Source organism: Schistocerca nitens, chromosome 2 (assembly GCF_023898315.1).
Source record: "Schistocerca nitens isolate TAMUIC-IGC-003100 chromosome 2, iqSchNite1.1, whole genome shotgun sequence".
Taxonomy (NCBI): Eukaryota; Metazoa; Arthropoda; class Insecta; order Orthoptera; family Acrididae; genus Schistocerca; species Schistocerca nitens.
In genome coordinates, this window is record NC_064615.1 from 866321791 (window position 1) to 866334987 (window position 13197).

Below are 13197 nucleotides of genomic sequence, written 5' to 3' on the forward strand. Positions count from 1 at the left end.
AGCATGCGTGTCAATTTTTACCTCTCTATCTATATTATTCCGTGGTTTATTAAGTTTTCAAATTTATACAGACTTTTTGATCAATAAAAGAACTAACAGATGTTGACGAACTGGAAACTAAAGTGGAGTGGAAACTACATGAGAGAGGAGATACTTCGCATGTTGTGTAAATCTGCATTAACGCTCTGGCCATTGCATGCGCAAATTCTAGCGGCCCGCTCCAGACGGTGTCACCAAACGTGTTCTTAGTTCGGTTTCATAAAATCGAACAAGAGAGAGATACGAAGATTGGACGTGGGATGGTAACAAGGTTCGAACCCTGGTCAAAGGCTGAGCAGTCTCGTTCGCTATCCTCTACACTATGAGAAAAACTAACACTAATTGTATCTGGCGGCCGACTTGAACGAGCCTGATTGGCAAACTTCAGTGCTAATTAAATCGCAACCGGCGCAACATATCCAATTTTTTTCTTAAAAATTATTTCTCAGCACAGCCTACACACTCTTACAAGCTGTTCGGACTGTTTCTGGCCGCCTGTATAATAAAGGGAAGGTGTCTAAAAGACGCCCATCCACTTAGAGTTCAAACTTCAAGCTTATAGCTGAAATTTTCCATTTATGTTGAAAGCCTATTGAAAACGCACGCCGAAGAATAATGTGCACCTTCCTGTGTGAATTTCGCAGTTAATTTGGAATATGTTCCATACTGGAGGATACGTTCTGGGATACGAATAATCAAATTCCGAGTTATTTAAAAAGCGACCTACACGAAATTGGCGAATTGACACTGCAGATAGCGCTGATATTCTGTTTCCGTGCAACGAATATTCTTTGCGACTGCCCAGATTTACCTCAAAATATGTACAGGGAACAGAAGAATGAAAATAAGGCAAGAAACAAAGATTTTATGCTTCATTGTTAGTGAAAATAAAGAGTATTCACAGGCCAAGAACAGAAATGTTCAGTTCATTCCCTGCCGAGAAAGTCTTCCACCTACTCACGTCTTCACTCTTAACAATTCATAGTTTTCGATTATAGAGATAATTTGATAAGATTCTGATAACAAACTGTCACGTTTACGAGATTTACGCATTAGAAAAGGATGTGATTTTTTGCATTTGAGCAATAATTTGTTTCCTGTAAGTCGTATTGTGATGTTACTCACAACATTATTTCTGTTGTTCAAGCCTTATCTTAACAGTAGTGCAATTGTATGTAGATATTTGACGGGGATTCTTTGATTTCTGTCTTAAAACTGATTCATGGAATTTGCTATGCAGTTTCTTACTGGATATTAGGCGTCTCTCTTTCCAGTATGACCTCGTTCGGCCTTTCAGCATTTCCGCAAAACTCTGCCGTGAGTCACATAAACCTTTGACCTGTTGTCCTGCCCTTCTTGGGTAGCTCTCTACATTTCCTGTTTGCCTAACCTGATAAGGATCTCATACAACCCAGAAGTTTTGCAATGTAGGTCCTAGAAACGCTTTACAAACAACCCCTTCGTAGATAAGCTGAAATTTCACCTTATACTACCAAAGAACGGAAGGTTACTACATTTTTTAAATTCAAAATTGAACCTATTTGATCGTTAAATTTCATATATTCACTCACTGTTTCTCCAAGATTTTTATACAATATGACTCCGGGTGCAGCGGCCGTTGTGGCCGAGCGGTTCTAGGCGCTACATCTGGAACCGCGCGACCGCTACGGTCGCAGGTTCGAATCCTGCCTCGGGCATGGATATGTGTGATGTCCTTAGGTTAGTTAGGTTTACGTAGTTCTAACTTCTAGGGGACTGATGACCTGAGAAGTTAAGTCCCATAGTGCTCAGAGCCATTTGAAACTCCGGGTGTGACCCATTAATCTTTCTATTTTTGCTGAAGAGCGCAACTTTTAGTGAAAATTTGATAGACATTGGTGCCCTCTTTGTTTGATTATACTCCTGATGGACGAAGACACGTATCAGGGCAAAATCAGTAAATTCTACACGCCAGACAAACAATATAACTTTAACAACTGAGGTACTATCACATTTCCCTGGAAGGTCGGGAAGTGCTTTTGTGTCTTTTCAGGAGGTGATGCTCCACAGCTCATAGATATTGGAGAAACGTCACGATTACCGCTTCGAGCTGCTGATAAACTTCTTTATTTAACCGCTAGTTTCGCTCGGCAGACCATCATCAGGTTCTCAAAAGCAATTAAGCTTTATACTAGGCGAATATAAAATTATTAACGTCAAATAAAACCATGAATTTGTTAGGTTGTCATTTCGCAATATAAATTACATTATCAACTATGCTAGGCAGCACGCTCTTTCATAGCGTTAACGCCGACTGCTGATGTAACTCGGAAGAGTGCACTGCCTAGCAAAGTTGACTTAAATAAGAAGCGTCCATCGGCCAGTCAGGGCCTATTATCACGTAATCTCAAATACAAGTTAACGCCGGCCAACTTGCTGCCATCTGTGTGCGCACATCACATATGCCCAGACACAAATCACGTGGAGTAGAAATTGCGCAGATGTAAGAAGTGTACAAATGTGGAAATTGGAGTCGAAGTAGAGCACAACAGCTCAAATGTAAGGACACCAGTAACATCTGCGCAGACAAATTGTTACATGTGGGCTGGAAATCCATGCAAATATGGCGCGAAACGTGTTTGAGTCAGCTGTGTGTTCAATCTGTTTTCTCGGCTATGCGTGCACATGAAATTCTAAAATGACTGATACGCATCTTTGCTGTAAAGACTTCATTCTGAATTTATTGAAAAACATGTGAGCCAATCACGTTTGCGGAAAAATAAGAGCAAGCATTGCAGCTATCGGCTTTTCACAGCTACTTAAAATTCTTTGATAGAGAAGAGCAGTTGACCCAACAGCAAACAGGAAAACGGAAATTAAAATCTACAGCTGTAGTGAGCTGTTTACCATTTGCCACTGAAAAGGAAATGAGCGTATGGCATCGTTAGCCGGGAGGCCTCTATTCGCTGAAGTTCGGCCTCCAAGTGCAGGTCTTATTTCATTCGACGCCACATTAGACGACTTGCGCGCTGGTAACCAGGATGAATTGATGAGGAGGACAACTGAACACTCAGTACCCGAGCGGAGAAAATCTCCAGCCCGGCCAGGAATCGAACCCGGTCCAGCTTGCATCGGAGGCGAGAACGTTACCACCTCTTTTTTTTTTATTTTGTTCTACTTTGTTCGTTGAATTTGTTCGTGGCGGACGTCCGATGACACTCGTTCGGGTTGTTCGTTGCTCCGGTTACTCAGTTTTTTTGTTACAGAGGGTAGCTAAACCCTCTGACCGAACACGCTGAGCTACCGTGCCGGCCCACCCAGCTACGCAGGACACTGGCTGCTGAAATTCTTTACTACACTGAAATTCTTTACTACACCGACACATGACGAAGCAGCAGATTTGCGGCGATTTGTGTCATAATCAGGCAAATAGTTCCTTGTGGACCGACCTTAACTGTCGTACAAAGTAGTATCACTAAGACGAGAAAGCACAAAAATTTGCATACCACAAAATCGGGAATGTACAATATCGTGCTATTCTAGAAGCCTATCGAAAGTAGATGCGTAATTAAACACTGTGCTCGTGGTTGTGTTCGATTTGTATACGGATCTGCTACTTGTCTTAAATACATTGGCTATAGGCTATTAGTGGAACTTTTATTACATTATTCACAGAAGCATCTTTAATGACATCAACAGTGAACTGCCGATAATTTTCTTATTCAGACAGTATTGTATAGATCGGTAACAAATGCGATCGAATGCTGCCGAAAAAAATTTCTTCATGCCGCATTTTTCATAATTTGTACTGCTAAAATATTATGGCAAACATAAAAAAATTAACAATCCGTAATTTGAATCAGTGCAGCGAACTTTAAACAAACCTATCACGAAAGCGCGTCGCGCAGCGCTTTTCTTTATGCATCTGTTCGTATTCATTCAAAGTCCGCATCAGGGTTGCCATATTTAAGAAAAGCGACAAGGTTCACTTCGGGATGTTTGTTGAATTTATATATTCATATTATAGTTGCAATCTATGCACAACTATTATATTCGAAAACTGCCTGCCTATACATGAACAAAATAGAAGTTTCTCGCCGTAAATCGACAAAATTAACAAAGTTTTGAAAGATACGTGAATCAACATGTATAATTCTAAGAAATTCATTTTTATAGTCTTGTTTGTCGGATTTTATTGGAATGCGTTATGATATACAAGCAACCATCTTACAAGCTCCCCGTATACAAGACTTCTGAGTTCGATTGTTTTTGTTACGTTAGTGGAATATCTTTGAGACCAAAGATCTTAAGCTTCATGTGCTGTCAAAAATTGAATTTGTCTGCTAATGGGATGTAGTGTTTTGTTAATGTCGTTGTTGGCATTAGAATCACATGTAATAGGCATTGTTGTTTTGTCTTCCGCAGTATTTAGGCTGTGTCATTTTTATAACAAATTTATTTGCTTTAGGTTCTTTTTAATTAAAGCTGTGCGGCAAGTTTACGCCACAGTACCGCACTGCTGTTGATTATAAAATGTGTATATAATTTTAAGCAAGACTAGTACTCGTCAAATTCGCAGTATGAGAGCGATTGCTGTATCTGTGTGGATATTTATAAATTTAGTTTTTATAGGAATGTGTGGCTATATTTATTTATTGTGGTCACAATACTGGCAATATGTGGAAAGACAGCATAATCAGTTAGCTGGTATTATTAACAATAATCACAACATTTATAGCAGTAATGGTCAGATCTATTTTTATTATCACGGTTCGTCAGAAACTATTTCAATGGGAGTCAGCTCTAACCGAGAGAATCAAACTGTCAAAAATTATGTAACAAATAAGAGTTCTCCAAGACACCACCTAAGAAGCAGATCAAATAAAACGTCGACTACAGTCATTAAAAAATACAGTCAACCTCGGTTTCCTAAACTCCGAGGTATGGACACAGACGTAGAGAGCCAAGGACCTAGGTGCAGCGGTGACTCTTCAGAATGCCTTGCTTCATCAGACTTACCGTTGGTAAATGACAAACTCTCAGCAAGGGTTGCCACATATAAAAGTCAACTCGTAGTTCAACTGCGTCGAGTTTTGTTGGAAGAGAGTAGCGTTTTTAAAGCTCGTGGAGATGGTAATAACCCTTACAATGTTCAATATGCTGGCCCAAGAGGGTCATACCAAGGCAAAAGTGTTCACGAATTAGTTTGTGAGCTGCAGAAAAAGGTAAAAATCCGAACTCTTTCAGAGAATGATGAACCCTTTTCAACACTTGGTCTTAGTAAGCAGTTTCCAGATGAACCTCTTTTAGGAAAACCAGGCAAGCATTTCAACACATGTGCAATTGTTACTAATGCTGGCTCTTTAGATGGATCAGGACTTGGTAACTTTATAGGTGAGACTATCAGGCAAATTATATTCCTCTGCATGGATCTGGTAAATGTTGTATTAGTTGTAGATTTAGTTTCATGCATCTTCAATCAATTCCCCTGGCAGACAGTACTTCATTAGAGTTCGACTAGTGCTTTGTAGATTTGGCACATTAAATATGCTTTGTATCATATATATTTTTTGTGTCGAGGAACAGCATAAGCACAATGTGAATGAAGTGCCTAGTTCTGTAGGATATGATGTAGAAGAGTGTACTCTTGAAATACCACGTGATTTGATTACATTGTAGATTGAATTTATAATGTGACATGGTTAATGTGTATAGCCCTTTTCCTGTCCAATATGAAACTTGACAGTCAAGGCAGTGTTTTAGCATTGTTAGAAATCATATTGACTTCTTTCATTGTGTTGCTGGCAATGTGTGTATTCTATGGCAGTATGGTACTCATATTAATAGGAGTGCCAGATCCTCCATATTTTGGGACTAAAAATTTAACTGTGTGGTGAAAATACCAGATATTAATGTAAGTTTGTGCACTATTATTAGTATATAGTTTATGTGTAGTTATCCCAATATATATCTGAATGAGCCAATATCTGTCCTAGTAAAAAGTGAGACATTACGTCTAACAGGATAATGCCCTGTAAATCATTGTGGTTTCAAAGAAACTTCCATATTGACAACTGCTTCACTTCCTGGTTCCCTGTGGGATACTACAAATGATGGATTTATGTTTCATTGTCTACATTTGTTGTATCTTATCCATGAATATTTTCTTTCATTTAAAATCAGATCCATTGCTGTCTGTAAATGAGTCATTACAATGGAAATACTCGATCCTGGATCAGTTTATTCTTCTTCAGGAACTGAGAACTATTAGTTATTTGGTTATTGGTTTTCTGAGTCATTCTTGTATAAAATGTGATCATGGTAATGTGTAGTAATTAATTGTGTTGAAGGGCAAACCATTTTATGTCGTCAGGGACAACATGAAATGCAGGAGAATGTATTACAATATTACTACAATTTCACATATCTCTCTCTCTCTCTCTCTCTCTCTCTCTCTCTCTCTCTCTCTCTCTCTCTCTCTCTCTCTCTCCCCCCCTCCCCCCCCCCTCCCCCCAATGAAAACAATCAATTTTTGACAATGTAATGTAACTGAATAGATAAAAAAGCTGCTCACCAAGTGACAGCAGAACACGTACATAAAAAAAGCTCTGTCCTTCTCAACCTGTCAACACCTCCGACACATGGTTCTGAATGACTTTTCCAAAATCTACCCCGTTTTCTAGACCTCTCCAGTTCTTTTCCTTCACTCTTCTTCCTTCCCCATTAAACCTGCCAGAAGAAGAAGCCACAGGCTATGAAACATTGCATAATGATAACCTTTTTTTTATGTGCATGTTCTACTGCTGCTTGGTGAGTAGATTTTTTATCTATTCAGTTACATTATATCTCTCTGTTTCTGTATCAGTCTGTCTGGCACTCCATAAAAAAAGTAATGCAGGGTCTGCTCTTCATGTCATTAGTAATATCGAAATCGAGAAACGAGTGTGTTAACATATACTTCGGTTACTTTCATTCACAAATACCTTATGGGGTAATTTAAATTTTGGAAATAAACATTTTCATTGTGTATGAGTGTACAAAATGTAAATGTACTGACTGAAGCCTTATTGAAGAGACAGTGCGATTAAAGTTTCACTAGTAACATTCCTTACAAATAATTGAATCTTAAAAGGAGTAAAATTCTCCACAGCGACAACGTGAACAGAAAAGGGATATGGTATTTAGCTTTGGTTCAAAATGTGTATGTAGTTATAACCAAACTGTCCGATCTCGTACCCTGTTCTGTGACATGATAGATTAATTGCATAGTTACCTGTAAAACTGATAGTATGTTAGCTGATTCTTCCATTGGTTCTTAGTAGAACAACATTATAATAAATGAAAAGCACTATATTGCTTGTGTTCTGTGGGTTTAATTTATTGCATTAATTGGTTTTTCAGTGTACAAGGCCTTCGTCAGACTTTAAAGACTTTTAAGCCAAAAAACTAGTTAATGCAGTTAATTAATCCTGTAGAACATAAGCAATATAGTGCTTTTCATTTATTATTCAAACTGAAAGCATTTCTTTAGATGGTCTTTTAATTTTGTTTGGACTAATTTTTAGTTGTAAATTTGTGGAATGATGTGCAAAATAACCACATATGTATTAGTATTGACATCTCTCTTCATTTTCATCTACAAACGCAGTAGTGATTAAGGGTCATATTTTTTGAAACTGCTTCTGGGTGATTTTATTGTAGAAAAAGAGAAATTAATTCTGCAACCCCTTTTCTTTTGTTTACTTTCAGTTTTGATGGTCAGTAATAGGTTTTGTTTTTGTTTGTTGCTATTGTCTGGGGAGTGGCAGTTTTTGTTTCTTTATCTGACTGTAGTTACTACATAATTATTTTAATACAAATTATTTCTCATAGCAATCACTATGAGAAGAACAAACTTATGAGTCTATAAATGCAACTGGTTTAACCCTAATTACAGATTCTAATGTTGTTTTATGAGCAAAGTAAATCCTTATGGTGTATATAATTTCTTCGTACACACAACTTATCTTTACTCATCTGCTGCCAAACTATTGAGATGTCCCTATATTTGTACCAGGGGGTGGTCGCCCATTCCAGCTGTCTGCTTCTTTTGTGAGTGGGGAGCATAGTAGTAGTGATAAGACATTGCACTTGAATCTCTGCATGGACAGTCTTGAGTCATCTTGCATACTGGCCACTATCAGATGTGCTCTGGGCGTGTAATTGCTAACAAAGTATTCTACACTGAATTCAGGTGATAATTCTTGTCCCTGTTTAAAGGATTCTCTTGTGTCATTGTTTGTATTATTTGTAATACTTCTCCAGTAACCATTTGTTGGTCACAGTAACTTTGTGTTTCCAAAGTCAAATGAGTGTTCTTAATTTAGGCTGTGCTCTATCCCAGATATATAGATCTGATGTGTGCCCTGCAGCTTTTCAAGACACAGAGCTGTGTTTAGCTGATGTTGGCATCAACATTCATTGTAATAGAAATAAAGAGTCCAAAAGAATCTTTCCAATAGGCATGAAAGCTCATGTTAGTAGCTGTAACAGAGAGTGTGACAAGCAGAGTCTGCGTCATGAGATGGGTCAAGAATGCCCTTGCAAAGATTCAAGATTCGAGTGCACACTCTGCCCTGACCCCTCCCCCCCATCTCTCCCCCTCCCCCTTGTCCCCAGTTCCCTTCCCACATGCCAGCCACAGAATATCCACCCAGGCAGAAGACGCAGCTGCCTCACTAGTATAAATATAGGGACATCAGGAACATTTTGACACTTCACCAGATGGTGGCAGTGGTGATAAGAAGTCTGACTGGAAACCCAAGAGCTTTAGCCCTACACATGTTGCAGTACCTATTGTAACTCAATGCTTTGTTAACTAGTCAAGAGTATATCATTACAAATAGTGTAGTGTAGTGTGTTTAAGTTGTTGTTTTTTATTTTATTTTTTAAATTGTGGACAATCATGGAAATCTGATCTGTTCAAAGAAAAGGCAAATGTTGGAGTATGTTTCATCACATGAATTCTTACCTACACAAGAGACGACTTAGAGAATTCCCATCCGAATTGTCATTGATTAGTGTACTGCAGTGTGTGACCCTACAAAATTTTCATCATGGGTAAATTAGTGAATCAGAGACCTTTTCAGAAGGTTGCAATGGCAGATAAAATAAAAAGCAATTTTGCATTGGAAAATTCTACACACTTGATAACTTCAGTGACTGAGAGATTATGTACTTTTTGACATATGCTACATAGTGTTTTGCAGGAGCACACAAACTACATTCTCCTTTTTACCTTCTCCGTTCACCATTTTCTTTTTCTGTGTGATGTCCAAGAAATATATGGAACATTGTCACTCTGTAATTATCGTGGGACACTTGTAAATGTATTCTGTAGATCTGTGAACTCTCACTGGATGTGCAACATGTTAAGATTATGGGTCTAACCCTTCAGTTTTAGATTGAATTTTAATTAAATACTAGACAAATTTTCAAGATACTACTATGGTTGTTGTTGTTGTGGTCTTCAGTCCTGAGACTGGTTTGATGCAGCTCTCCATGCTACTCTATCCTGTGCAAGCTTCTTCATCTCCCAGTACCTACTGCAACCTACATCCTTCTGAATCTGCTTAGTGTATTGATCTCTTGGTCTCCCTCTACGATTTTTACCCTCCACGCTGCCCTCCAATGCTAAATTTGTGATCCCTTGATGCCTCAAAACATGTCCTACCAACCGATCCCTTCTTTTAGTCAAGTTGTGCCACAAACTTCTCTTCTCCCCAATCCTATTCAATGCCTCCTCATTAGTTACGTGATCTACCCACCTTAACTTCAGCATTCTTCTGTAGCACCACATTTCGAAAGCTTCTATTCTCTTCTTGTCCAAACTAGTTATCGTCCATGTTTCACTTCCATACATGGCTACACTCCATACAAATACTTTCAGAAACGACTTCCTGACACCTAAATCTATACTCGATGTTAACAAATTTCTCTTCTTGAGAAACGCTTTCCTTGCCATTGCCAGTCTACATTTTATATCCTCTCTACTTCGACCATCATCGGTTATTTTACTCCCTAAATAGCAAAACTCCTTTACTACTTTAAGTGTCTCATTTCCTAATCTAATTCCCTCAGCATCACCCGACTTAATTTGACTACATTCCATTATCCTCGTTTTGCTTTTGTTGATGTTCATCTTATATCCTCCTTTCAAGACACCATCCATTCCGTTCAACTGCTCTTCCAAGTCCTTTGCTGTCTCTGACAGAATTACAATGTCATCGGCGAACCTCAAAGTTTTTACTTCTTCTCCATGAATTTTAATACCTACTCCGAATTTTTCTTTTGTTTCCTTTACTGCTTGCTCAATATACAGATTGAATAACATCGGGGAGAGGCTACAACCCTGTCTCACTCCTTTCCCAACCACTGCTTCCCTTTCATGCCCCTCGACTCTTATAACTGCCATCTGGTTTCTGTACAAATTGTAAATAGCCTTTCGCTCCCTGTATTTTACCCCTGCCACCTTCAGAATTTGAAAGAGAGTATTCCAGTCAACATTGTCAAAAGCTTTCTCTAAGTCTACAAATGCTAGAAACGTAGGTTTGCCTTTTCTTAATCTTTCTTCCAAGATAAGTCGTAAGGTCAGTATTGCCTCACGTGTTCCAACATTTCTACGGAATCCAAACTGATCTTCCCCGAGGTCGGCTTCTACCAGTTTTTCCATTCGTCTGTAAAGAATTCGCGTTAGTATTTTGCAGCTGTGACTTATTAAACTGATAGTTCGGTAATTTTCACATCTGTCAACACCTGCTTTCTTTGGGATTGGAATTATTATATTCTTCTTGAAGTCTGAGGGTATTTCGCCTGTCTCATACATCGTGCTCACTAGATGGTAGAGTTTTGTCATGACTGGCTCTCCCGAGGCCATCAGTAGTTCTAGTGGAATGTTGTCTACTCCGGGGGCCTTGTTTCGACTCAGGTCTTTCAGTGCTCTGTCAAACTCTTCACGCAGTATCTTATCTCCCATTTCGTCTTCATCTACATCCTCTTCCATTTCCATAATATTGTCCTCGAGTACCTCTCCCTTGTATAAACCCTCTATATACTCCTTCCACCTTTCTGCCTTCCCTTCTTTGCTTAGAACTGGGTTTCCATCTGAGCTCTTGATATTCATACAAGTGGTTCTCTTCTCTCCAAAGGTCTCTTTAATTTTCCTGTAGGCAGTATCTACCTTACCCCTAGTGAGACAAGCCTCTACATCCTTACATTTGTCCTCTAGCCATCCCTGCTTAGCCATTTTGCACTTCCTGTCGATTTCATTTTTGAGACGTTTGTATTCCTTTTTGCCTGCTTCATTTACTGCATTTTTATATTTTCTCCTTTCATCAATTAAATTCAATATTTCTTCTGTTACCCAAGGATTTCTATTAGCCCTCGTCTTTTTACCTACTTGATCGTCTGCTGCCTTCACCACTTCATCCCTCAGAGCTACCCATTCTTCTTCTACTGTATTTCTTTCCCCCATTCCTGTCAATTGTCCCCTTATGCTCTCCCTGAAACTCTCTACAACCTCTGGTTCTTTCAGTTTATCCAGGTCCCATCTCCTTAAATTCCCACCTTTTTGCAGTTTCTTCAGTTTCAATCTGCAGTTCATAACCAATAGATTGTGGTCAGAATCCACATCTGCCCCAGGAAATGTCTTACAATTTAAAACCTGGTTTCTAAATCTCTGTCTTACCATTATATAATCTATCTGAAACCTGTCAGTATCTCCTGGCTTCTTCCATGTATACAGCCTCCTTTCATGATTCTTGAACCAAGTGTTAGCTATGATTAAGTTATGCTCTGTGCAAAATTCTACAAGGCGGCTTCCTCTTTCATTCCTTCCCCCCAATCCATATTCACCTACTATGTTTCCTTCTCTCCCTTTTCCTACTGACGAATTCCAGTCACCCATGACTATTAAATTTTCGTCTCCTTTCACTACCTGAATAATTTCTTTTATCTCGTCATACATTTCATCTATTTCTTCATCATCTGCAGAGCTAGTTGGCATATAAACTTGTACTACTGTAGTAGGCATGGGCTTTGTGTCTATCTTGGCCACAATAATGCGTTCACTATGCTGTTTGTAGTAGCTAACCCGCACTCCTATTTTTTTATTCATTATTAAACCTACTCCTGCATTACCCCTATTTGATTTTGTATTTATAACCCTGTAATCACCTGACCAAAAGTCTTGTTCCTCCTGCCACCGAACTTCACTAATTCCCACTATATCTAACTTTAACCTATCCATTTCTCTTTTCAAATTTTCTAACCTACCTGCCCGATTAAGTGATCTGACATTCCACGCTCCGATCCGCAGAACGCCAGTTTTCTTTCTCCTGATAACGACGTCCTCTTGAGTAGTCCCCGCCCGGAGATCCGAATGGGGGACTATTTTACCTCCGGAATATTTTACCCAAGAGGACGCCATCATCATTTAATCATACAGTAGAGCTGCATGTCCTCGGGAAAAATTACGGCTGTAGTTTCCCCTTGCTTTCAGCCGTTCGCAGTACCAGCACAGCAAGGCCGTTTTGGTTAATGTTACAAGGCCAGATCAGTCAATCATCCAGACTGTTGCCCCTGCAACTACTGAAAAGGCTGCTGCCCCTCTTCAGGAACCACATGTTTGTCTGGCCTCTCAACAGATACCCCTCCGTTGTGGTTGCACCTACGGTATGGCCATCTGTATCGCTGAGGCACGCAAGCCTCCCCACCAACGGCAAGGTCCATGGTTCATGGGGGGGGGTATCAAATGGTATCAAATGGTATCAAATCTAATTGTGTTGAGCAGCCTAGCTTCAGTTTCTCTTGTAGTGTAGTGCAGTACTGTGACAAGTAATATCATGTGCACACAAATATATAAATATCGTTCGACGTAGATGTCAATTGGCTATCTTTATGAGTTACCAGATGCACTGATGTCAACAGTAAATTATTCCTTCAGAGATTTTTATGGTTTTTATGTGTGTTCTTACCTTACCAACAAGAAATAGCTTTTAGTTCAGATACATTTTATCTATATGAAGTCTGTGTCTCGTCAAGGCATGAACTTTCTATTTCTATGCAGAGAATTCAACTCCTTTGGCAAACTCAGTAAAGAGAGTTCACATATGGCGTAAGTCATTTCATGCACCTAGAGGC

At 39.2% G+C, this 13197-nt stretch overlaps 1 protein-coding gene across 1 annotated transcript in view; it reads left to right on the forward strand.

Annotated features, from left to right (window-relative positions):
• The first annotated feature begins 4363 nt into the window (after positions 1–4363).
• The window catches only part of LOC126234678 (beta-galactoside alpha-2,6-sialyltransferase 2), an 85069-nt gene continuing 76235 nt past the window's right edge, over positions 4364–13197 (forward strand). The window contains exon 1 of the mRNA XM_049943417.1: positions 4364–5412. Within this exon, the coding sequence (XP_049799374.1) occupies positions 4599–5412 (814 nt within the window). The 5' untranslated portion in view covers positions 4364–4598. The remainder of the gene's footprint in view (positions 5413–13197) is intronic.